Genomic DNA, 27,563 nt, shown 5'->3' on the forward strand with positions numbered 1-27,563 from the left:
CTCTGGGATGCGCCCAGGTGAGGCTCTTCAGCAGGCAACCAGGCCACTCATGTTCCCCGGCCTCTGGGAGGTGTCCAGGTGAGCCCTTCAGCAGGCAACCAGGCCACTCATGTTCCCCGGCCTCTGGGAGGCGCCCAGGTGAGGCTCTTCAGCAGGCAACCAGGCCACTCATGTTCCCCGGCCTCTGGGAGGTGTCCAGGTGAGCCCTTCAGCAGGCAACCAGGCCACTCATGTTCCCCGGCCTCTGGGAGGCGCCCAGGTGAGCTCTTCAGCAGGCAACCAGGCCACTCATGTTCCTCGGCCTCTAGGAGGCGCCCAGGTGAGCTCCTTCTACAGGCAACCAGGCCACTCATGTTCCCCGGCCTCTGGGATGCGCCCAGGTGAGGCTCTTCAGCAGGCAACCAGGCCACTCATGTTCCCCGGCCTCTGGGAGGCGTCCAGGTGAGCTCCTTCTACAGGCAACCAGGCCACTCATGTTCCTCGGCCTCTGGGATGCGCCCAGGTGAGGCTCTTCAGCAGGCAACCAGGCCACTCATGTTCCCCGGCCTCTGGGAGGTGTCCAGGTGAGCCCTTCATCAGGCAACTAGGCCACTCATGTTCCCCGTGTTCTGGGAGGCTACGAGGGCAAGGCTCTGATCCGAGGTTTGACAGGCCTACCACACTCTACAGAAAAATTTGAAACATTTACTTTGCTGATTTACATTTTTGAACTCGTGCTTGGTGAATTTTGCAAAGCCATTTTCACTCTTTTGCTGTTAGTACCACCTTAAGTCACTCTATCACTCTTAGCACTACCTTTAGTCACTCTATCGCTGTAAGCAGTACCTTTTGTTACTATGACTTTTCGATTCAAACGTAGGAATCTACATCCAAACAAATTGTTGTGAAAGTTGCCGTGATAGTAATTATTTATGTGCTTAAGAACGTTAACGCACCTTTTAGCCCAAGACTTCAACTTAGCAAACTAATGAACATTTTAAATTCTTTTTTTAACCTAACTAGTAATAAAAACGGCAATACAAGCATCGTTTGTTATACCAGAAGGGGTCTTGCAGTACTTTTTTGTTTTTAATTTTCGTAGCGTTTTTGATTTGTGGCATATGGCCTGCGCTCGATTCTGGAATATGGACTACGGCTTTTATTTCGGTCGCAAGTTATATATTTGTAGGCAAGTTTTTAATTCTCTTTCCGTTTTTCGTATTTTGACTTTATTCCGACAAGCACTTTATAAGTAACGGGTTATGTTTGGAACACCTGGCTGGCGCGGTATTCTGCAAGCCTGCAACTGTTGCGCGGGTCGGCGGCCATTGGCCCCTCGCAGTGGCCTTGAGACTTGCAGAGACATGCGCGCCAGTCTCTCAGCACTCGCCAGAGACGCAACGAGACAGTTCACGTGTTATCACGTCGCAAATACACTTGTAATAAGATATTTGACATATCTGAAATAAAGTGGAGTGTAGGATATGACTTTAAACATAATATTGATTTCGTTTGTTTTTTTTCGTTCCAAACAGACACTCGTCAAATTAAAAATAAATACTTAAATCGTGCTTTATTAGAAGGAATACCAACCAAAAATGTTTAATAAATATTTACAAAGATAATTATTGTACTTGGATTTTAAGGTGTTCATCTTGGCATATACTGAAAAATTAATTTTAAGTTCATGGCAATTTTATGGAGCCGTATCAAAAATCCTACCGAAGAAAAAGTGATTGAAATACTAACTTGCTGAAGGTCGCGGGTAGGGCCCACCGCGCAGGCTGTTGCTACTCCACCCCTGCTACTCAGATACCAAACTACCTGCGCTACACTCTTTACAACTACACCGCCTTGAAGATTCAGGAATAAGCAGAAACATCTGCTCAGAATATCTTCACGCCGGGCCCTTCATCTGAGCTCTCGGCAGTAGACTTCTCCGCTCACAGGAGTACAACCCTCGAGACCTCTGCCTGCTCCTCACTGTACGGTTATAGTGTTAGTTCACACCAGAAGAAAATTGGTTGTCTGTAAAGTCGGTTTACGGACGATAGTTTAACGTGACAACGTCATAACAAAACATTGATGAAATGATTGCATACTTTTATGAATAAAATTGAATAATTTCTGTTCACAGTATATCTTATAATTCATTTATTTCCAAGGCTATTACTAGAAAACATTCAGCTGACAATAATTTACAAGTTCCACTGTAAAAAATGCACTGATGTAATCTGACATTTTTATAATGACCCAGTAGGTATAAGTGGTCGCTTCTGCATCACTGCAGTGTTTGCGAACAGGGAGGTCAGGAGTATCTGGTTGGAAGCGCTGTCCATATTTTGGTGAAAACTAGGAACACGTATTGTTGAAAGACTTAACGAAGCGCTACAAGGGCGATACTAGTACGCAAGTCAAGCGTGTAGTCGCCTCTAAGGCGCAGCTTTGGAGCGGCACGCAGTCACTCATCTAAAGCAAGAATGTGTTGTTATCGTTCTATGGCAACACCATAAAGATAACGACACGCTCCACAACTTTGTGATTCTTCGAGATGTTTCTGTAACAGGAGATTTCGCACCAGAAAATACTCCTGCAAACATTGTCCCGCCCTCTCTCGTTACCTCGTCTTAAAGCAGGCTCTAGAGAGCAATGAAGGGATTCACACTTCTTAGAATTTGTTGGTGTTGTGAGCTGACAGCAGTTGAAATTGAAGGCCTTGTTTTATTCCCGGTAAAAGAGTGTCAGTCTGTCACAGAGAACTAAGGACGCCAAAGAAAATGTTTAAAAACTACAAAACACAGAAAACAATCCGAGATGAGCTATTGTCGAAATAATACAAGCAAACACACACAGAATTAAACAAAATCAGTGACAAACCAAAAAAATCTCAGCGCAAACTCCAACGGAATCAAGCTTACACACTTCCCATACATATGTATTACATTACATTTTTCTTCCCAAAAAAAAGTTTGCACAGTTAAAATGTTTTAAAAAATTCTGACGAATTTCTGGGATGTCAGATGTTAGCTCAGAACACTATTACACTTCCTTTTTTTTTACTAAGCTAGATAGTACATCGGTTAAATTGCAAATAGTCACCCGCCATCTTAGATCCACGCACCATCATTTCTTATCCAGAATAACTTCTTAGGATGTTCTAATAAATAAATAAAAACCAGGAACCTATTCATAGCTAAAGGCGTCGAGATCACACGCTATTAATTCATTATCGACGACGGGGGGAATCACCCAATAGCTTCTGCAAGCTTATTTTAGAAGTATTTATTCAAATAACATGTAACTAGCGAGCCTTAAGTCCAATCGCGTGCACGTTCCTTATGTTTCAGTATTTATTAATGTATTTATTTATCTTTTTTATTTGGTGGTGAAGTTAGGGCGAAATGCCTTTTGTTCTTAACGATATTGAAAGGTTCTCTACATTGAAATGGCATGTTACAAAAAGAAAGCAATAAAGCTTGATGGAAGAGTGTTATCTGTGGTATAAAACAAACTCGAATGCTCGCTAGATGCCAGCAGGTTGCTTACGGCTGATGTGCAACACAGGAGAGGCTAGGAGAGACCGTCTCAGAGTACCAGTAACGCCCTCAGCCACTGTCCACACACTGGCTCACTCGGTACTGCGGGTTCCTTCGGGCAGGAGCAGTACTCAGCTCAGCTGTCATTCAGGCGCCCGCATCTCATACTCTGTTCTCTTCGATCTCATAACAACATAACATTTCATAGTTCAAATGCAATTTTGGCTCTACTGTTAAGGCCAGTGCAAGGGATTGTAAAAAGCGTCTTTTGGTGGTTTTTTGGGGGAAGGGGGTAATATGTAAAATTTGAAGACTACTTTTCTAGCGACTCGTGAGGAATGGTATTTTCAGCTTAAAGGTTGGCGAAAAATTATTGTAAATATTACCTGTAATATAAATAATATGTTGGCTTACTGCAACTTGATCCTGTGGTTCTCCAGAGATCCTTAGGCATTCAGCGTAGCGATAACTGTTTTCAAAAAGACGGGGATGTTTAATACCAGTGCGTTACGGCCAGGCCGCCCTGATTGGTTTTCCATTCTACGTGACTATTGTTCCGTATTTTTTGTCTATTAATTGTTTTTCTTTCTTGCTGAATGCGGGTACATGTGCACACCCGAGCAGGCGCAGACACCTCGTCTGGCAACACCGCGCATGTCCTGCCCAGAGAGGTCCTGCGAGGACAGGACCTTGTTTTGGCGACCAGGGGGGAGGGAAGGGCGCGGGGGGACGCTATCGCGCGGCGTGTTTGAGTCGCCGCCGGGCTGTATCGCTGCGCACACAGCAGACCTTCCAGGAACCACGAGGAGTCCCCGGAGGTCGAGGGCCTCCGCCCTTGTCCTGGGACACGCGCCGGAGCGGGCATGGGGAACACTCAAGAACGCGAATCAAGAAACATAATTTAAAACATAAATCCACAGAGAGCAAATGTCTGTCGGGATCTTTTGCAACCGCGAGTAGCAGGCTCTGGAATAAATTAGACCAAACGACGAGGCAAACAAAAAATCTAGCTTCCTTTAAGTACAGGCTGAAAAAAAAAATCTTTGTAACAACTGCTTACCATGACCACTTCGCCGCTACCCTACTGCTTGAATCTGTGTGTGAATGTGCAAGTGACTGGTTTTAATGTAGTAGCACCTATTATTTTTGATACTATTTGCTGTATGTTTAATCACTTTCCTTTTTATGTATGTCTATGCTTAATTTTTAATTGCTTTAAATTATTTATGATTGAATCTTTTGTAATAGTTAATATTTGAACATTAAGTTAAAATTTTAATTTGTTCTCTTAATATTTAGTCAACATCTGCTTATATCATGCTTAATTTTTAATATTCCACTATTTGATGTAATTGGAGAAAAGTGCCACCAATAAAGACGATATATAAATGAATAAATCAGCTATATGAAACAGATAAACTCAACGATGAACATGAACAGGCACAATGGACAACACAACCAAGAGCACAGACTAACACTGTGGACTAACGACGAGGCAGCTTCAACAATAACAGTAAAGGAAGACAGATAAGTGTAAGAGAAAGCTAGAAGCCTTAACTTTGCCATTAAGTTAATAAATAAGAGGAAAATTATTTAGCTAGGTTTGTTTAGAATTTATTTGAAACCGATGTTTAAAGAATTCGATCCAAAAAAAATTGTACAAAGCTATTCTCCAAAGGTTCGCCCATCATCGCGCGTAGAGGCTACTGGACCGAGGTTGCTCGTATCGGAGTCGCCCTTATGGCCTGCAGCGAGCCGTGGCCAGGGCTGGTGGAGGTACAGTATAACTTTTATAGAATTTTAATGAGTAAATTTTTTAAACTGATGTTTAAAAGACAATTCACTTTCACACTAAAATATCAGGGGATAGTAAATTTTTAGAGCTCCAATATTTACACATATAAATTTAAGTATTGATTTTTCTTGAGAAAAGAAAACTGAACTTTTTTTACTTCGTTTTTAAGACAATTATTTGAACAAGTCATATACATATCAATGTTATTGAATACATGACACACATATGAACCACATGCTTACATTCAGACGTGTTCAAATAGGAAACAAAATTCTTACCGCTTCTGTGTACGAGGCCTTACAGGCTTAGAGGAAATACATTAGCATAGCCCACTAAAGGTTTTAAAAATGTCTCTGTGAATGTATGTAGCTAAATTTCTATAATTTTCTTGTTTCCTGCCTAGTATTTTTATTAAATTTACAAAATCAGTTTGAAAGCGATGAATCCAAATGAAGCAGCAGTTGTAACTGATGTCCTGCCACAGCTGGCTCTCACAAGGTCCTGCGACTCCAGCACTCTGCGCTGTGAAGGACACGGGCTCGAGGTCCTGCGACTCCAGGCCTGCAGGTCCTTCCTACCCCCCTCCCCCACCCCTTCCACTCAGATCACTAAACACTGTAATTACCGACACAGAATCCAACCACTAATTAGCTCTCACGCCGCTCTGCCCATGAAGCCCGAGTGAGCCTGCCTTTTGCTTTTCTTTTACAACTCCCTTTTTTTTGTCTGTATCATTCCCCGAGCCCCCCCCCCCCCTCCTCGGCCACAAGGATTCCCTGATCACTGCTTAACCCTGCTCACATTTTAAATGAATTTTTTTTAAAAAATCCCAGATTTAACCATATTTTTCCACATAAATTAGAATTACGGCTGTAATGGTTAGCGGTTAACGTTTGACGTGAAACATTATACGTCTCGTAATTTCATGTTAACTACGTCTTTTAAACTAAAAGCGGAAAAAAAATGTTCTGTCCAAATTACACGCTTTGCAATAACAATAAAACTAAGTTGCTACAAAGTAGCGGTTTCAAACCATTAACTGCGTGTACTTGATTTGTTATAAACATAAACCAGGAAAGTAGAAAAATTAATGACATGTTTAAGAAAACATTCCCGTATGTCAGTTGGTCACTCATATTCCAGGATGCTTCGAGAACTTTTCAGCAGAATGCAAAAAAATAGTTTGCAGTTTATGTAAGGAAAGTGAAAAATTATTCATTTTTATGAACAGCATAATCGCCGCGACCTTACAGCATTACGTTTTTCAATTTCCGCCGTTGCAGACTCGTTAGCCGTGATTGCTATGACGTCACGGCTAATGGGGCGCGGCGGGAGACACACATCGCCAGCTGAGAGCAAAGAAACAATCTGCAACACGGCGCGAGTATATTTGCTGCCAAATTTAATTACACTATTAAACTATAATAAAAATTGGTTGTCTGTAAAGTTGGTTTACGGGCGATAGTTAAACGTGACGTCATAACAAAACATTGATGAAATGATTGCACACTTTTATGAATAAAATTGAATCATTTTTTATTGAATTATCACTATTTTGTATGGATACAAAGAAGGAGTGAAATGAAATCTACAATTTAATTGATAAATTTACTTTTATTTGCACTCATTAATTCAAATATGTTTATTACTTTAACGAAGAGATTATTTTAACTATAACTTTTATACATGTTTGCTATTTAACTTCTTCCAATCTGTGTTATTCTGTTAAGGATAGGACAATGATAGGAAAAGTAGGAAACGAATGGGAGTGTTTCAAGTTTAATGTGCCTCGAAAAAGTCAAATCGATGGTTGTTCCAATCGAGTGGAAGAGAGATAGATGCGGCGCAAGCGTACAATGAGCGTAACGGGACAATGTGCGTAACGGGACACTTTTTAGTGCGTGCAGCTGGCGTTCATCGTTGTCACGTCAAAAAATCTTTCATAGAGTTAGATACAAGCCCAAACGTGGTCGTGTTTAAGTCCTCCAAACAAACATTTATGAACCACATGCTCCATACTTTGAAGAGGGATTAGCCTAGTTTCTCTATTACAATACAGACGACTTGGAGCATGTGTCAGTGTTGGTGGCTGGTGGTGGAAGCAGCCATGGAGCTAGCCGTGCCGCTGTGAGCTCAGCTCCGTCCAGTGTAACCGCGCCATGGTCTCTCGTCAGCTGAGTTCCGCGTCTGATCGCCAGCTGGAAGAGCAGCTCAGGTTGTTGTTACGTCCTTTCAATGATCCTTGCAACGGGGGGGTGCTGATTTATAACATTATTTTGGACATACACCATTGCTAGCTTGCACTGTATGTCATAGAGGAAACACAAAAAAAAAATATAGTAATTTTATTTGACATAGGTTGATTTTGCCTTGTTTTCTGCGTGAGTGTTCACTTTTCTTTGTCCGTTATTTGTGCTTCTCCGTGACATGCAGTGCAAACTATCGAGAAGCCTAAGATGTACATCAAGTTCTGTCCCTTCCCGATTACACCCGAACAATTCACCTTCGGCCAACTTCAGAATTTGTTTTATTATTGCACGAGAAAAATGAATTCAAATATTAAAAGTGGTTGGTTAGGTTAGCTACATTAAAACACTTTAAAACACTATGGACTGTTAGTTAGGTTAGTACAATTACATTAAAATAAACAGAGAAATATAAATATATATAAATAAACCCGAGGTTGGTCAAAGGTGAATTGTTCAGGTGTAATCGGGCAGGGACAGAACTTGATGTACATATTAGGCTTCCCCAAACTATCAATGACGTGTGTCCCAAATAATGCTATCTCTCACGAAGGGGCGTCACTCACCCTCGTCACTTCACTGTACTCGCATGCCAGTCTATACTTCTAACTGCCTGCCAGTTCCTGCCCTGGAGAGGCCTTCCCACCCTCCGGAGTGACTCGTCATCAGAATCCCCCGACTTGACGTTCGAAGCTTCAAGAACAGTGGCGTCCTGTCACGCCACTTCACGCGCATGAGCCTCGAGAGACGCAGAGAATCTCCGGGCTCAGCGGCAAAGCGCCGGGGAAGGGGGAAGGGGGAAGGGGGGTACCGAGGCTCCGCTGCTGGTGGTGTCGGACGTGTGGAAATGATGATCAGCACGCGGGCTGCTGGCCAGTCACCTCGCTACAGTCCTCGTCACACCATCGTGTTACAGGACAGACATCCAGTCGACCAATTCGGAAACAAAATTAGTAAACTAAATTATTAGGTGATTTAGTTTTACTCGGTAGGTAATTGTTCAGATGGCAAGTTGTTTCTGGCCGAAGCCCGGCCGCACCCCCCCACCCCTCCTCCAGGGACTGAACCTGCTAGGGTGTACCAGGAGCACTACTTTGTCTGTCCAGATGTACACCGGTGGTTTGCCGGCATCTGGACGACTGGCCTCAGTCAATATTAGAATGGTATGTACCATTATTTTGCCTCAGCCAGAAACAACTTATCCATTCTGTTTTAACCGCCGTGCCTGCAGCCAGAATATAGCTTTGTCAGATTATAAGATGTACTTTGTCCATTTTTGCATCCGTGCATAAAAATACACACGACGGCTGATGTTAAAACACTACAGTCATTCCTTGTGGGATCTCCTGCACGCCATTGCTCCGGGACGGCAGATGGCAATGTGAGACAGCTGGAGACACGACTCGGATTGTCTGGAGGCTGCCTGGCCGCAGCTACGAGCCCCTCCCTGGCGGCTGCAGTCCACGCCACTGACGCCGCGCTAACGAATGCGCGCGCACGCCTGCGTGTTTGCCGCGCGCTGAGAGCCGCCGCGCCTGTGACGGCCTTCAGGCAGCCGACACCACGCTGCCTTAACTGCTGGTTGTGCCCCGCCGTCTCCTGTCTTCATCCTTCATGCACTTCACCTCGGCTATACCTTCCTCATCACTTCTTTCATCTTCTCGACTTGCATTCGTGTATGTCAGCTTCTGTTTCCATCTTCTACGATTATCAGTCTCTTCTTCTTCTTCTCAATCATGACCACCTAAATACATATTATAATTTTTATTTTGTAATCACTTATTCCTATTGCTTCTTGGTTTTTGTGTCGTATCCACATTTTTTTTTCCATTGTGTCCTTCCTTTTTTTTCTTATTTTCTTGTGTTTTAGTCTTCCACTTCCCTTTGGTGTGTTTTATCCATATTCTGCTTCATCTTCTGTGTCCAGGAAGGGGTGTTGACTGGCACACCATGAGTAAGTCTCACAGTCTGTTCCCCAACAATGTTGCTTCCGAGTGTTGTAAACTTCCTTCATACTTCTCTTCGCCTTGGTTGGCAAGTCTTCATGTCTGCACTCGTGATTTACAAGCAGTTCTTATCTGTATTCATTCCTGATATCTTCTGTTTCTGCACATTCAAAATTTACATGGGATACTGTATCGTCACCTTGAAATGTAATGCGACTTGGAGATTCAACGAGGTTCGTCTGATGCAAATTACGTTCAAAATTTCCATGTCCAGAAGATATTGTGACGGTTAGAGATCCACAGAGCCCCATCTGTTCTTCATTCTCGTTTGACACCAGGAAAGATACCGTATGTGTATATATTCTATTTACTTTCTCTTCTCATCTACTTTGCCGTACTCTCAATATCTCTTATCTGGCATTTGTCTGGTGTTTCTTAGGGACATTATGCATCTGTGAAAGTCTTGTTAATGCTGCTTTCTCTTTTATAAAGATCAAAATGGGAATAGCTCCTGCTATTATCTGAAGTGCTTCTTTTGATGTAATTCTATCCCTTTTATAATAGTAATTGGCACTGTTCTCTGTGAAGAAAAAAGCACCCGTCTTATATGGATATGTTCAAATACCTTAGCCCATACTGCAGCTGCATAACTCATAACACTTATGTAGACTCCATTATAGATAGTGAATAGCGTTTCGAAATAAAGCCACCAATTTGCAGGTGCAAGGCTTATCAACTTGCAAAATAATATTAATGGCTTCTTACTGGCATACTTGACATGATTGTGATAGTTTAATTTTTCACCCAGATACATACCAAGGTATTTATCCTTGTTAACAACCCTCACAGGTCTTCAATTATACCGGATAAGTGGATGTTGTGTGACTAAGTCGACCTTTTAGGATCATCGCATAAATATTTTCGGCTATCTTGAGTTTTTTCTCTGTCGTCCATCTGTTTACAATCTCTATAGACCGTTCATCTTGTTTTGCATAGCTTGTCCTTGTCATAGCTGGGACCGAAAGTAAGCCATCGTCAGCGTTTTTGAAGATGATGCATTATCCCAGTAATCGTTGTGGGCAGCCTTTTATCAATGTATTCTCGCATCTTACATGTCCTAGCGTGGAATTGCATTTACTGTTCCTGCAGAAGCTATTCACAGCAGCATTTAAATTGACCGGGCATCCTAATGATTTCAACCTCCACATAACCTCAGGCCACCAGGCATCGTCAAAAGTGTCTGCTATATTGAGCGTCTCTCCAAGAACATAAGTACATTCTATATTGTTTACGGCATTTGTCATGTCAGCAAAAGATGTTTCAATGCTGCGCCCTCTCATGAAACCCTATTATGGTTGTTAATTCCTTGAACTGAGTCCAGAAATGAGCATAGCCTTTTCTTGAGCAGGCTCTCATATACATTTCCAAGTATGGGTAGCATGATAAGTGTCGGTATGACCTGATGATGTGTGGAGCCTTCCCACTACCGTGTATCTTATCTTCAGCGCGCCCCTTTTCCATGTGTCTGAAAAGCAATGTTAAGTAAGTGTCATATAGTATATCTAATATAGCCTACACGTGGGAATAATCTCCACAACATTTCAACGGTGATGTTGTCCTCACCTAGAGCTTTATTTGGATTGAATTTCTTTACTACTTCGCTTAACTCTTCAGTTGTAAATAGTGGCATATCTTCAGTATCAGGGTTGCTATTCATTGCTTCTCTCTTCATTTTCTGCATGTATGTTTCATCCACATTGTCATCGACTGGCAATAGCTCATTCAATATTGCTCTTAGATTTTCTTCAGTCGATGTTATCTGTTCTCCATTTGCGACAAATCCAGGTATCTCGAATGGTCGATAAACAAGCCCCCACTGGTCTGTGTTTCCCTTATTCAACACTAACTTCTGCCATTATAGTCTTCGCTTCCTTATGATCGGCGCCTTATATTGCCTGTTCATATCACATTATTGTTATATTACACTTCTTCTCACACACACTCTCTTCACTCTCTTTTAAGAACTTTTCTTTTATTCTTAAGATATTTCATGGAATTCTCTAATTACACATCCCACCACTGGTGTTCTTTACATCTAGCTGTCATAATAGTCACATGGCTGTTGCATGCCTCAAGTATCATATTAGTAATGCATTGAGCCATCTCTCCAGATATTTCTATATTCTTGTTCATTAGTTCAACTACCTTCCTCATTGAAGCGAGGCCAGCAGGTGTTCTTGTGGATGTATAGTGTTATGGAGATAAGTTTCCCAGTTGAATGTCGTAAATAATTAGCCAGTGATCGCTACTGCTGTCTTCTGTAACAGTACACTCTGTTAGATCATAGAGAGTCTACTATCAGTCAAGGTAACTTCTATATAGGTTTCTGCATCTCTCATATGGAAAACACAAGTCGGTAGGTTGTCAATATAATTGATTTGCCACTATTACATCATGTGTGACAATAAAGTAATTCACCAAGTTCCCTTTCTCATCGTTGACCGGGGAATGCATGTTTGTATGCCCGAAAGTCTTTTTGGCAGATTTTCTTTATTTGTAGTTACGCCCATTTGAATGTTTGGGTATACTGTATTCTTTTTTGTGGTCACTTACTTCCTTACTGCTAAACTTAGCGGTTAATACAACAGATTAAAGTGTTTGTTATATTCATCATTTTACAACGCCTTATGTGCCCTACAACCAACTATACTTATAATTACTAAAAAGGCTTATATATCAGGAATTTTAGCTCTTAACGAAAAACGGTGAAAGTTTTTCCTTTTTTAGAAATTTATGTGCGCGTCACTGGAAATCTTTTTAATGATATTTTGAATTTTGTATTTATGCTCTTTCGGAAATATTTATTTTAAAATGAATATAATATACGTTTGTATGACATAAAGTATTTTATGCATAATTGCTTTTTTTTGTAATTAGGCCCTTATGAATTGTTAATATTCTTATTTTGTGGTCTACTTAATTTCCCAATACTAAAATTATAGGCTATGTGGATAGTAAAGATGCAGATTATGTATATATGTTTTCAAATATTTTGTATTATTTCATATATCAGAAATTATTTTCATTTGCACAAAATTAAAAAAACAAACAAATTCGTATATATTAAAATAAAGTGTTTGTTGTATTTATCATTTTTCAACGAGCGCCTTACAACCTCCTAGTAAATACATAATTTACAGATGAAAATGTTGCAAGAAAGTGTTATCTTGTTTGACTTCAGCTCATTTAACAGAGAATTAGCGACATCCTATCACTGTCTAAGTCTAGTGTGTGTGCACACAGAGTGGTTCGCCACTGGAGAATTTCATTGTTTGTGAGGCTTCATTACGTTTAGTTCACGTCTAGCTATGTGTTGTTGATCGGTGAAAGAAGTGCGCCTCTACTTAGTGATATTGGATTACATAACACCCGTGATTAGTCTGAAAATAATTATGCTTCGTTAAATTATGTTTTTACCGACTACAAGTGTAAAAACGTTTCAGCGTTTACAAACTAGTTTATACGAAAGCGCTGGCCAAGTATCAGACACTTGACTGCGCTCTAACAGCTCTAGCAACTCTAACAGTTCTAACAGCTTAACATATCTAACAGAGAGAGAGAGAGAGAAAGAGGGGGGGGGATGATAATAGGAGCGCGGGGGGGAGGGTGTTATAAGAGATCAGAGTGCCAGACACTATGTTCACAGCGAGTGGGCTGGAAGAAACAACTACCTTTATATAATGCGAGTACGAGAAATGACCAAATAAAGTTGGTTTACTTTTGAGTACCATAGTGTATGAAAATTTGTTGACTTATATACATATACATATTTAAAAGTAATTCCAAATATGCGTTTTGAATAACTGTGTTTATGATGTTTTAAAGTTTCTGTTGAGGATTTTTGCTATCCATCATTTATCAGTAAATCTTGAAATTATACGAGTCGTTGTTAAGTTATGGTTAAAATAATCTCCATCAGCCACTCATATTTGTAACTGGAGCTACACATCTACGTAGGCTACTGTAGGTTAAAAATTACATATAAAAACTTGCTAATGCCTGGCATGGTTGCAATGCCTCTATCAATATTATTTTTGTAATTTGTTTGAAGTAGGTACACATAGCCTATACCTACTATACATCTCTCTATATCTTTATATCCATATCTACCTCTATATCTCTCTAACTCCATCTTCTATTTGCCTATTTCTATATATTTGTCTCTATAGCAATGAAAAAATTATGTATGTTTTACCTATCTGTATATTAATATATTTATATATTTATCGATCCTTTTTTACCGGTCACAGGTGTGACATAGTTATGTAAAAACACGCGCGTACTCGAATTCAACGTTGTGTCAAAATTTCAAAGCATACGGTGAATAACTTTCGGAGATTTAAAATTTTGAACGAACCAACATTTACATTTTTTATTTATTTAGATGTGTTAATATTTCACAGCAACCATTCAAGTTACTGCAAAAGTGTAAATGACAAATAAACTTTCATAGCTTATGTTCATCGTCTTCCGATAGAACAGCAAAGACTTCAAATGGTAACGGTCACCTCCGGCGAGAGAGTGCAAGAGCGGACCATGCGCCCTGTCGCGGCGGTGGGACTGCAGTTCACTCGTCACAGGTTCTCTGGAAAATAAGGTGTTCATTAAGGATGGCGCAGACACTTGCAGGCGCTCCAGCCCGGATGTCTCACAGGCGGGGTACATGGCGGACGGTGCGGTGATAGGGAGAGGTTCCTCTCGCCTGTGGTGACGTCACTGCTTCGCGCTTGCCTCGTCTCGAGTGGCAACCCCTCGTCCCAGCGCCCGGTGTTATGATCTTAGCTGAGTGGAGGGGGCGTGGCTGTCAAGTGCCTCCACTTGTGTCCTCACAGCGGACCAGCCGGCGCGGATGAATACAAGCAGGGGCGGTAACTGCAGGCCTCACGAGAGTATGGGGGGAGATCCGCGCCCATGATTCCGAGAGCCGAGATTTTTTTTCTCGCATAAATGTTAAGCGTTACAAAACATAATTGCGTAAAAGTACATAAACCCCCTATTTGGTTAATACTCAATTTGCCAACTAAACACTCTAGCACTGAAGGGAAAAAAAGCTGAATAATTGTATGGTTTTAATAGAGACTGAAAATAAATCGCGGATTCATTTCAGAACAGGCTGAAATTCAAACACTTGTACCTGCGCGCTGCATCCCGATTGGCCCACGGTCACCGAGCTCTGCCAATAGCAGGCCTGCCCCTAAAGAAGTGCCGTGTGAGGAGGAACCGCCCACTAGAGCCCTCTGGCGAACCTAGCAGCCAATCACCGGCTGACGTCGGCCCGTGTAAACAAATGGCGGCTCCAGGAAGACCGCGCTTGGAGTGTGAAGGGATTACAGAGCCTGTCCTGTTCAATAGATGACTTTTAATGGGCGTATATCCGCGAATTGTATTCGATAATAGCCGTAGGTATGTTAAAACATTTAGCATCGTCTGTGTGTTGTGAAAGATTTAATTTATTTCCAGTCGGCGCACGCATCACAGGCGTTCATTGCGGAAGCAAACAAGTCTGGCTCGATGTTCCTGTCACGAGTGTAAGTTGTGCGCGGTGTTGCAGCGCGCTGCGCGGCGCCTCGTGGCAGTGGAACAGCAGCGCCAGCGCATCCTGTCGGCGCGCGCGGCAAACACTGGGCCTGGCCAGGCGACAGGCGCGCCTCTGCCGGCTCACGGTGGAAGTGATGCCGCACGTGGCGCGCGCCGCGGCGCAGACCGTCAACTCGTGCGAGGCGCTGTTCGCCGACCGCCGCTGGAACTGCTCCTCCGTGGAGCGCGCGCCGCACTTCCAGCCCGACCTCACGCGCGGTACGCCCTTTTCACATTTCACAGGCGAGAGAGCCACACCCCAAGTTACCCGAAGTTCATGTTTTTTTTTCCCGTATCTTTAATGTAGCTATCCTAACCAAATCAACCGTCCACAGTGTTTTAAAGTATTTATAATGGAGGTAAACTAACCTAATTGACCATTAGTATCCTTTTATTAACACCGCCATATTTAATTACAACGAACAAAAAAAACGAAGATGCACGATCGGGAGTTTGGCTCTCTCGTCTGTGAAAAGAAGTCTTCCAGCCAGCTGCCAATCGACGTGGCAGAGAAACAAGCTTGTATTTTACGTGCAAATCATTCATTGGAATAAAATGAGGTGACACTTAAAGTGTGGTTTCTAACGTATAACTTCAATCAAATTAAAAAATTCATTTGAATACTCAGTATTATATATAAATATAAACATGTGCATAAAATGAATTACTTAATTTAGTAAAATAGTCGAAATAAATTTGAATCAATAATGGGAATCAATAAATATTTCAAACTTGTATTCTAATTTTGTAATTTTAATTATTATTTTTTTAAAATAATAATGTAATAACTTACAATGCAGTTAAATTATACATACAGAAACATAACCTCACTTATATAAACACACCTGAAAAAGATTATTAACACAATTTTTATCCCAGACACAGGAGGCGAGCAGTGTGCCGTGTGCTGTGTGCTGCAGACACGGGTGTGCAGTGTGCTGTGTGCTGCAGACACGGGTGTGCAGTGTGCTGTGTGCTGCAGGCACGCGGGAGCAGGCGCTGGTGTACGCGCTTAGCTCAGCGGCGGTGGCGCACACCCTGGCGCGCGCATGCGCAGCGGGCTCGCTGTTCCACTGTTCCTGCGCGCCCCCGCCACGTGACCCGCCCAACGGCAACTTCAAGTGGGGCGGCTGCGGCGACAACGTGCGGTGGGCCGCGCACTTCGGCAAGCAGTTCACCGACTCGGCGGAGCGCGCCACCTCCAGGGCCTCCAGGGCCTCCAGTGCTTCCAAGGCCAGGAAGCCCGGGGGCGGCGGGGGCGGCGCCAGGCGGGGGCGGCTCGCCGCGGTCAACCTGCACAACAACCGCGCCGGCCGGCGGGTGAGTCCGCTCTTAGCGTCACTGCGTCACTGCGACACTGCGACACTGCGACACTGCGACACTGCGACACTGCGACACTGCGACACTGCGACACTGCGACACGCCATAGTTGTACATTCCTTTTACACGTGTCTGCCAATCGCTGTGCCACGTTCACAAATAATACTCCCTTCCTGACTATTTGTGTTGCAGTCATTCTCTGCAAGTTCATTCTCTATTTTTATACAGTTCTGTAGTCCTGACTTAGAAATGTTTCACGTGTCTTCAAAAACAGCCTGTACAAAGCTGCACAGATGCAGCCCCTACAAGGGAGACCCTGCGAACCCTCCACCCACCTGGGAGCCTTTCATTTTAGAAAATGCAATTTTTTTTAATCCTAAATTTCTGATGCAACACGCCTAGCTGGACTCATGGTTAGCTTCAAAACTAAGCAGTATTACCCAAAATTGAAGTAACGGGATAGATTTGAAACATGCTCATATATAATAAGTAATATCTACGTAATTCGTAAAAACTACCCTTTAAAGAAGAATTTTGTACTTCTAGACGAAATTGTACTTTTGCATTGTTGATGATTTCTTCATCTCCTGGCATTGGGTATTGCAATTTTTGATATTATTTTTTTTCTATGCGCAATAGTATCATACCAACAAGAATGTTCTGTCTGAAAACTGCTATAGCAAAGCAAGTGTATGTCAGTATATATATAGAGGTCGGTTCCATCTGGTCCCAAACACTCACTTACAGCACCAACTCTTTTACCAAAATATTAGGTAAACACTTATCCAGATAAGGGTCTAACCTTCATATTAAACGAAAAACATCAGAGAAAATAACATAAATGCTGAAAACTTTAACAGATGGCAGAAAATTAACAAGACAAAACAAGTAAGTTCCAGTAATTCTATTCAACTGTAAATATATTCACATAACATTCCATAAACAATACAAAAATAATCAATCTGATCACATTACTTTTTTCAGGTACAATGAAGTTATATATTTTGTTTTTAATCACACGAAATTATCTCACAAATATTCTCAACTGCTAAATACTTATCTCAAGTTACTTTATAACAAGTATTTAAAAGCAATAAGTTCTTAAATCTATAAAAAATAACACAATATACAATTACAAATAATTTGGTTCCTTTTTAGTGTTAAGTTACTTTTTCTATTCTGAAACAAATATGGCCACCAAACACAATTACAATTAATTTTGAGAGTGAAGTTACTTTTACTACTCTGAAACAAACATGGCCACCATGTAAACAGCACTGAATATGCAGAAAGTGCAAACAAGTGCAGAGAATTATTAGCACCAGAAAAACTAACATTTACTTTATTTTACCAGGTGCATCACACACAAAATATCAAGGAGAAAGGTGTCAGAAAACATTAGTGAAATTTACAAATAACCTTGTACAAAAGCAAACATATAAAAATTAGAAAAATTACTGCTTATTAAAGAAAATAAGGAACACAAAAGTTATATTTAGCTCTCCAATAACCTTTATACCTTCGCCTCCCTCTCTCTGTGATGTCATTGAATCATGGTAGTGGCATCTTGGTGATCCTTACTGCTCCATTCTGAACAATGCATCACTTTTAAAAACCTGCCTCATGTGGTTAATTTGCTCTTGAGATTTATCTAAGTAGATGCAAATGTCGTAAAGGAAGGAAAATATAAAATGTTGCTGTTATTTTTCTGGTAACTTTTAAATTACATTTCAAGGTACTGCACCACAAAATTTATCCCGAATGGTACCCTCAACCATTCCTAATGGCCCCATGACATGATTGAACCTGTGTGCTTTACTTTTTCGGGAGATTAAACACATTGATGGAATGCAGTATTGAAGTCTAGGCATAGGCGTGCGCAGGACTTCAGTAGTGGTGGTGCCAGATTACACAACAGCCCTATTATTCACGGACCCGAGTCTAAAGCGGGGGGTCGGGGGGTCCTCCCCCGGAAAAATTTGGATTTGAAAGAGCAAAATGGTGCTATTTAAGGTGTTTCCGAACAAAAACATTAAATACACAGATGTAAAAATCTTAACATTTTTTATGACAAATTATGGCTTTGAACGTTATAATCACCAGGAAAACTACTAAACTATTTACAGTTTTAAGCTTTGTTGAGCCATAAAGTAAATTGCACAAATTGTTTGCACGGAATTCATGCTGGTGGCTTTGAAAAACCGTACTTAAATGTTTTCTGAAGATGCCAAATAAATGCTAGAAAAAAACATTCTCAAATGTTAAGTTTTAAAATCAACAAATCAAGGGAGTTTTAGTAACATACCTTAAATATGTAAAATATTAAAATAATAAAAACACACAAATAAGAGTGGGCAAAAGTTTTAACTTTTGGAATACAACAAAAATGTTTTGTCGGCGACTGCATATAAGTCATCGAGTAAGCCTATCCTTTTAACTAACTAAACTCTCTCTCTCTTTTTAAATAAACCCTGGCGGACGGCGGCTATCATTCCGTGCGCCTGCCGAGTGGAGTGAACAGTGGACACCGAGCGCGCATTCTATGTAATTCGAGGAGAACTATGAGAAGTATTTACATTTCAGAAGTTTTGTAGCCGCGGCCCGCGTGTACAACACAAGTAATTGCAACTGGCTTATTTTCGTGTGTATAGTTGGTTAGATTGATAATTGATATACTGATAGTGTTATGAGCACATATCTGTAACTCGACACGATTGGAAAACATAATTTTTTTTTGGAAATAATACGGATTTTTGTAAGTATGTATTATTTATGCTTGTAAAAACAAAATAACGTTAACCCTAATGGTGGTGCCAAGGCACCTGTGGCACCTACCGTGCGCACGCCTATGATCTAGGTTTGAGTAATACTTGACAATTCCCCAATTTTGAAATATACTCTACACTATAGGCATAGAGTAAGGATCTACCTTAAACTTGGCATTGAGATTTCCTAAGTCTAGAATTAGGCTAACTTTTTCCTTCTGCTTCGTAGGTACTCACTAGCAAGACCAGTGATGCATATGGAGAAATGGATGACGTTATGATAACTTGCCCCCCCCCCCCCCCCCCCCAGCTACTTAATATTTCCCTAAAGGCTTGCAATTTGTAAGGGGAACATTTGTATGGTACGCCACATACCAGGGTTTCATCAGTTACCTTTATCTCATTCAGCATTTAGTCGCATTATCCCATCCTCGTGGAAATAATCCGAAAATGTTTCCACATATTCCTTAAACCTTTCCTGTTTTTCCTTATCCAAATCTATTGGGCTCTTCTCTATTTGTTTGCATCTTTTGTCCCTTTTACTCCATGAAATTTACCCGTGTTTGTATTCTGTGTGTGGTGACATCATTTTCTCATAATTAACCAACAGAATTGTCACAGTCAGATGATGGAAACAATGACTATTTAGAATGCAATTATTTTTATGATGGACACATGAAAAAAACTACAGCTTAATATGTGGTACATGCAAATAGTTTAAGATATGAACTCCTTTAGGAAGCAGTGAAACTCAAGATCGTCTCTGAGTGGGTTTGTATTTCTGTGACCTTCTGCTGGTTCTCCGGTTTTCTGTGAATATCTCGTTTCTCGAAATAATGACAGTTATATTAGTTTACAAGTGGCATTTTAAGTAGCAATTTGACTCATTTCATATTAAACTGTACTAAATACAATTTTTTTTTATTATTATTTCATAGCAGGATTGGTCAGGAGAGATCCCAGGTACAATTCGGAAGACTTTCTCCCAACATGTTCTTACAGAGTTCGCCATCTCTAAGTTGTTCACACATAGCATCGATGATGTTTTGACACACTGATTGGGCTGCAGAAGCAGGACTACCCCGAGGAAACACACTGGCCCATGGCAAAGTTCGCTACACTTCCCACTTGCGCAGAATCATCATTGACCCTGCCAGGACAGCCTTGGTGAAGGCGAGTGATGCCCATTTTACCCCCCAAGTCACTCTCTGCAGTGAATCAGAGCATGTGAAGTGCACCAAGTAGAGACAGCGAAACTTTCACACAGTGTTGCAGCAAAATGCTCAACTCATAAACTTTCAATATTTTACTTCTGAGATTGTAGGTACCTGGGACTGTGGTATCACACAACTTCGTGGACATTTGAACCAATGATACTTCGAAAAAATGAAGGACAGAACGAAATAAAAAGTTAAACAACCAAATTTATTAAACATTTCACATGTTTTTGTGGAAAAAATATTGATGAAAAATACCTCGATAAAAATGGAATTGATATAAGTACAGTTTTACAGTTTCAAGTTGTAGGGTGGTTGATGTCTTGCGATTAGCATGTTTTATAAACTAACGTAGATTTCTTGCATTTATTTTGATTTTTCCTTGCGCACATGCATCTCTTAAGAAGTTAAAGAACTCAGCCTTTGGCAATGATTTGACAATGCCAAAAATACAGGAAGGATATGTTATTCCTGATTTTATTGTCAGGTGAGTCTTTTAATGTAATGTAATGTAGCCTGAGGTGTGTGTGCTGCACTTTCTAGGTTAGATATTTGGATCCATCTACTTCGCATTACTGAGTGTATTTATTTTGTTTGTTTTTGTAAATGAGTGTTACTGTTTCATCAGTGGATTATACTAATCATCCAGTGAGTTTTACTCTTTAATCTTGGGTGCAATTGTTTTGCCAGGCAGAAACTATTCTACATGCAGGATATCTGAATATCGGGTGGCAGTTGTATTTATTTTTGAATAAGCACAGAAAATATAAGTAACTGTTTGTATTTCGTGAACAACAGCTATGAAACTCTAAGACTTCTAAAAAAAATACTAACTTGTAGATAACTCCTTGCTCATTTTCGGTCGTGATGATAATGCTCACGAAGCTCTCGGTTATCCTGTACCTACTGTACTTGTCATGAGCATACCCAGTGCCATGCCCAGAGCCATGCCCAGTGCCATGCCCAGTGCCACGCCCAGGGACTCCGGCGCAGATTGTGCGGGAGGACGGACCGGCAGGCGGTGTTGCAGGCGGTCGAGTCCAGCCTGGCGACGCAGTGCAAGTGCCATGGCGTGTCGGGCTCGTGCAGCATCAAGACCTGCTGGAAGGCGCTGCCGAGGCTGCTGGACATAGGCCGCCGTCTCAAGACCAAATTCGCCGTGGCCACTGAGGTGGTGCAGCGGCGCGTGGGCAGTGGTCGTCGCCTGCTGCCCGCCAGCCCCGCCATGCCGCTCTTCAGCGAGGACGACCTCATCTACGTGGCCAAGAGCCCGGACTACTGCCTCGAGGACCCTCGCGTCGGCAGCCAGGGCACCCGGGGCAGGTACGCCACCCCAGCGTCCTCGTAGCGGCAAGTCACCTTCATCATCACCACACCAGTGTCCACCTACAAGCCCTCTTCTTTGTTCACTGTGCCTTTTCACTGTATGCCAGCCTCCACTTGCATGCCTTCATATTTGTACACCATGCCTTTCCATTGTATGCCAGAATCCACCTACAACCTTCATATTTGTACACCATGCCTTTTCATTGTATGCCAGCATCCACCTACAACCTTCATATTTGTACACCATGCCTTTTCATTGACGTCGTCCGACCGAAGGCCACCCTAAAGCCCGACCTGCAACCGCCAGTATTCAACCCCGCTAACGGAATGCGCCCCTAGCCATGGCCCACCCGAGTCAGGCGAGCCACCAGCAACCAAGGTAGAACCCGGCCCCCCCCCTCCCAAATAAACAGACCGTCATTTCAACCAACCACGTTATAAAAACAAACACAGATTATTAAACAGTATTACGTATTAATTTAAAGTTGGTTGACGAAAGTGCGACATAGGAGTGCTCGGGCACTCACGTGTGTAATACATCGATACGTGTGTGAGCGTTCCCCTGGCGGCCTTCTGCCTGAATTAGTCAATGAAACCATATGACATAATTATTCATCCCTCGTGTTACGTTATTACCCCCACCAGAGCAATCCGGCAAGAGACGAACAGTCGCTGGTGTGACGTAAAATTTAAATGAAATAATTCCTAAACATAATAACTTCAATTTGTAGAAGGAATGAATGACCTTGGTTCAGCTTTAATAATTAATGTAAGAATTTAACATCATTAAATTCTCTTATTTAACATGTCGCAATGGAAACTAACGTAATGAGGTCAACCCTGGCGCGAGGGCCACCGAGCCTCGGCCGGACGCCATGACATGACGCCAGTACAGCGCGACTCGTGGACCGGGGCGGACGCACGTCCCACGGAGAGACATCATCCTTTGTCCACACCGAGTTCACTTCTGGTAAATATAGTCACTTCTTAAAACATCTTTTTTACTAATCTCTCCGTGCGTACCCGGTCCAATTTTCGGTCCAGGACTTAATCCGGCCGCATAACTTGAAAACCCCCCTGCACCACACTTGGTCCACGGGGTAGGTTCAGCATCCGGCACGGGCCGTCTCCCGAGGAACAGAACTTTAGTTAAAATCAGTCGCTCCGGCGCTGACACCACCCCGTAAGGGAACTTTGAACGAATTTAGCTGCGGTCCGCGCTCCACTACCGTGGACGCGAGCACCGCCTCGATACGTAGACTTACGGGATTGGCCACCTCCAATCACCCTCACCCCTCGTGTGAGTAACCAGGCTCAGAAACGCCTAGTGCCACGCTAATACGTAATATTTAGTGACTTTGTACGGCGCCGTGAAACTGATCGTTTCCGTTTGTAAACTTGTGCAACGCACCTCCACATAAAATTCATAAACTTGTGCAACACATCTCCACATAACATTCAAAAACCTGTGTAACGCACCCTCGTGTAACATTTCTTTTGTAAACTTGTGCCACGTTTTATTAAGTAACTTTCAGACTCATTTTTGTGTAATTGTGTAGTTTTTGTATTTTGTGACGTCACCTGTTGTACGACGTGGCGTGTAACCAACGGCGTTACACCCAAACCACAGTCACCTGAATAAATGACGCACGTCATTTATTGTCTCACTCCAGCGTATGATTACTTAACCCTACGATTCCCAACCACCGCCGAGTAGGGAATTCCTTAAACCCACGCAACATCGCCGACGGACCTAGTGGGCCACGCAGGCCAATCGACCCCACGACCCACCTATCGACTAGACCAGAGCTAGTCTGGCGCCCACCCGGAAAAATTACATTCACAACAGCCACTCCCGCTAGGAGCCGCACCGGGACTCGAGCCCGAGACCCCGGACGACGGCATCATTGTATACCAGCATCCACCTACAACCTTCATATTTGTACATCATGCCTTTTCATTGTATACCAGCATCCACCTACAACCTTCATATTTGTACATCATGCCTTTTCATTGTATGCCAGCATCCACCTACATACCTTCCTATTTGTACACCATGCCTTTTCATTGTATGCCAGCATCCACCTACAACCTTCCTATTTGTACACCATGCCTTTTCATTGTATGCCAGCATCCACCTACAACCTTCATATTTGAACACCATGCCTTTTCATTGTATACCAGCATCCACCTACAACCTTCATATTTGTACATCATGCCTTTTCATTGTATGCCAGCATCCACCTACATACCTTCCTATTTGTACACCATGCCTTTTCATTGTATGCCAGCATCCACCTACAACCTTCATATTTGAACACCATGCCTTTTCATTGTATGCTAGCATCCACCTACAACCTTCATATTTGTACACCATGCCTTTTCATTGTATGCCAGCATCCACCTACAAGCCTTCATATTTATACACCATGCCTTTTCATTGTATGCCAGCATCCACCTTCAACCTTCATATTTGTACACCATGCCTTTTCATTGTATGCCAGCATCCACCTACAACCTTCATATTTGTACCCAAGCATCCATCTACCAAGTCTTCCTCTTTCTATGCCAGTGTCCACCTTCGAACCTTCCTCTTTGTTTGCCAACATCTAACTACAGCCTTCCTCTTTGTTTGCCAACATCTAACTACAGCCTTCCTCTTTGTTTGCCAACATCTAACTACAGCCTTCCTCTTTGTTCGCCAGCCTCCACCTTCAAGCTTTATCTGTGTACACCAACATCAACCAACACGCCTTCCACTTTGTGAGTCAGTGTCCACCTACAAGATATCCTCTTTGCATGTTAACAGTAGGTACTTACAATCCTTCCTATTTCCACATCATCTTCTACTTACACGCCTTTCTCTTTGTGTGTCAGCCATGTTGTTACTTTAAACATAAAGTAAAAGTCAAGGTTTTCTATTAGGGGAATAAAAAGGAATGGCAACAATTGTTAGCAAATGGCTTCTGAGTTTACGTCCTGCCTCGTGGTCTGCAAACGACCATCGTGAGAAGGAAACCACGAAAATGCATCATCTCTTTCCGAGCGAATATTTTTTTCCCCCCTGATCGAAACCACGGCGCGCACCGCATTTCATTACCGGCGCACCCGTTTGAAACCACATCTCGCGGTCACTCGCCCCTCCCCCTCGCAGGCTGGCCACTTCCCGCGCCAGTTTCCCGCCGGAACGAGCAGTTTTACTGCTGTTGGCAGCGCTGGGGAAGCGCAGGAATGCCGTCTGCCCGGTGGGAAGTCTCCTGCATCGCCTCACATCCGCCGCCACTCCACTTGGCCTGCACTCTCGCTGCAATCACTCTGCGTGAATGAATGATTCGACGCAGTGTCTATGGCAATGAATCTGGCAGTTTCTTTACTCGACGAGCCGCCACACAAACAAACACACGAGGCAGAATTAATAAAAATAAAGTCTCGGCGCTGGAACTTTCTGAACGTACTCGTCGCAAGAATAGCGAAAGGTTTAATCCACACATCGTACATTTTTTTTTGTTTTGAATTCTGGAAATACGAAGATTTTATATACTTTTTTTTTTAAATGTGACTATAGAAACCTAAATACTGGGTGATCTTGGTGCAATTAGTCAGAGAATAATATTGTATTTTTGTATGTGCTTTAATTCCTATTAAATAGCAGAAAACACATGAGGTGTTAAAGTTATCAGTAAAAACTAACATGAAATGCCTACAGGACGTAACATCCGTAGAAGCTTCGACAAAACAAAAGTAACTGCCTTGTCCTCGGCCGCAGCTGCAGCGACTGTACGCGCGGGCGCGAAAGTCACTAATCAATGACCGCAGGCAGAACGCGCCGCTGCCTGTAATTATCATGTTATGCTCGGTTCGGGGCGGGCCAGGGCCTCTCCGCCCCTCCACCACCCCTGGTGACCTCTGCCTGACCTCTGGCCGCTCGAACTCTCACGTCCTGGCTCTGACCGCATTCCTCGCTCACTGCCAGGGGCTGACACCGTTGCCCCAGGTGACTTCTCCCCTGGTGCGACGCTATGGAGTCAGTGGTTCAGACCCGGCCCGAGTCAGCTCGACTGAGCTGACCACTCGCCGGTAGCCGGACGTCTCAGGTCCGTTAATGGGGCGGAGCACGGGGGTGACAGTATGTAGGACGAACTGAATCCTTAAATATTGGATCATACCATGTTTCACCAGCTTCGGGAAAAATAGATTACAAGTTTTGATCTCTTTAGTTTATTACATGTCCAGTTGCTATTAATTTGTGTTAATCTGAGTTGTTGTTACAGTACTAGAAATAATTTCTATTCTAATTATAAATAGTTTTAAATTAATTTAAGTTAATTTTAGTGAGAGTAAGCCTATACTACATTTATTGCGTCATATGTAATATTTGAGCTGTTAGTAAAATTAATTAACGAGTCAATGTACTTAAGTGCAATTGTTGCAAAAAAAATTGTTCACCACTTAAAGCTTAACACCTTAATTTAACGCAAGTTAAAAATATATGTCTTGCAAAGAACATAAAACCGTATCACACATTCTCGTAACAACAGTGAGGCGTGCTACGGAGGTTAATGTTTGCACATTTATCGAGGACTTGTAAATATAATTGATGTGCCGTTTTTGCACCAAGCTTGTGAACAATGATGCCAACTATCACGCGCTAAACCTTCCTCAGGTTGTATTTGGCTGTAATTTTTTCGTTGTCAAGTTGCAAAGAAATGGTATGATCGCAAGGGTTTTGTTTACAAATTTAAGCGAACGATCATTACTATAGGAGTGGCGCCTCTCTCTTTACTTACTCTATGGGGCGGCGCTCCAGAAGAAACCAGGCGACTCGAGATGTCCGAGCGGAAAGCATTTAAGAATACGTTGAGGACGGACGAGTCGTTCTGTTTTGAACTGTACTTGTGGAAGAGTGAACATGACCAAATGCGTGTTTTCAGAGTAATGTTTAGACATGACACGTCCGGCACATATTTTTGAAAGCACTCAAGGGGCCCGCCTCGTCAGGGGTGTATGTGTGTCGGCGAGGCGGGATGATAAGCGCGACGCTCGCTGGTGCTTCCAGCGCGGTGTCTCCTCTGGACTGGCGCGCAGTCTTCTCGTCGTACATGGGGCAACTGTGAGATTGAAGCGGCTACTGTATGGCGGCGAAAATAAAATAAAGGGGCGAAGCAAGTCCCTTGGGGTTTAGTCTAAAAGTATACAGTTCAAAAACATAACCACTCTTCCACCCTCAGCGTTCCTTGGTTTTTCTGAAGCTCTGCACATCACGTGCGCCCGGGGGGGGGGGGGGGGGTGTTTATGGGCGTGCGATGTCCACAGGAATGCTGAAGGTTTTCGGGTCGCGGTTGTTTCTTTGCCTGTCTTCATTCCAAACCTCTCTCTCTCTCTCTCTCTCTCTCTCTCTCTGTCTCTCTGTTCTTGTTCCTTTGTTTCCCTCGGCCCTTCCAGCGCGGACACAGCGAGACGCCGCTACATGAGCGACATGAACGGGACAGGCGCGGAGGAGTGGAAACAAAAGTGGAAAATCAACTCGCGTATCAAATTTTCTTTAACTCTTTTGGGACAGAGATGCTCCCACAAAAATTTTTTTACAGTGGCCCAACTAGCAAATTCTTTAATTCCAGAGGTAACAACGTCTCCAGCAATCCCGCTACATCTACTAGAAATGCACAACAGAAATTCATGTTCATTTTCAAAAAATTGGGTATTTTTAATGGATTGTACACCCAAAAAAAATTTAACTAATTGCTTAGGGTCACCTGATTTTAATGAAGGTAGCTTTAATTCTTTGAAAAATAACTT

General features: G+C 42.5%; 1 protein-coding gene across 1 annotated transcript in view; it reads left to right on the forward strand.

Moving 5' to 3' along the window:
• Positions 1-27,563, forward strand: part of LOC134532329 (protein Wnt-11b-2-like) — a 94,240-nt gene that overhangs the window by 61,205 nt on the left and 5,472 nt on the right. Inside the window, exons 4-6 of the mRNA XM_063368749.1 lie at positions 15,114-15,353; positions 16,060-16,459; positions 21,472-21,764. Coding sequence (XP_063224819.1) covers positions 15,114-15,353; positions 16,060-16,459; positions 21,472-21,764 — 933 coding nt within the window. The remainder of the gene's footprint in view (positions 1-15,113; positions 15,354-16,059; positions 16,460-21,471; positions 21,765-27,563) is intronic.

This window comes from Bacillus rossius, chromosome 5 (genome assembly GCF_032445375.1).
Source record: "Bacillus rossius redtenbacheri isolate Brsri chromosome 5, Brsri_v3, whole genome shotgun sequence".
Taxonomy (NCBI): Eukaryota; Metazoa; Arthropoda; class Insecta; order Phasmatodea; family Bacillidae; genus Bacillus; species Bacillus rossius.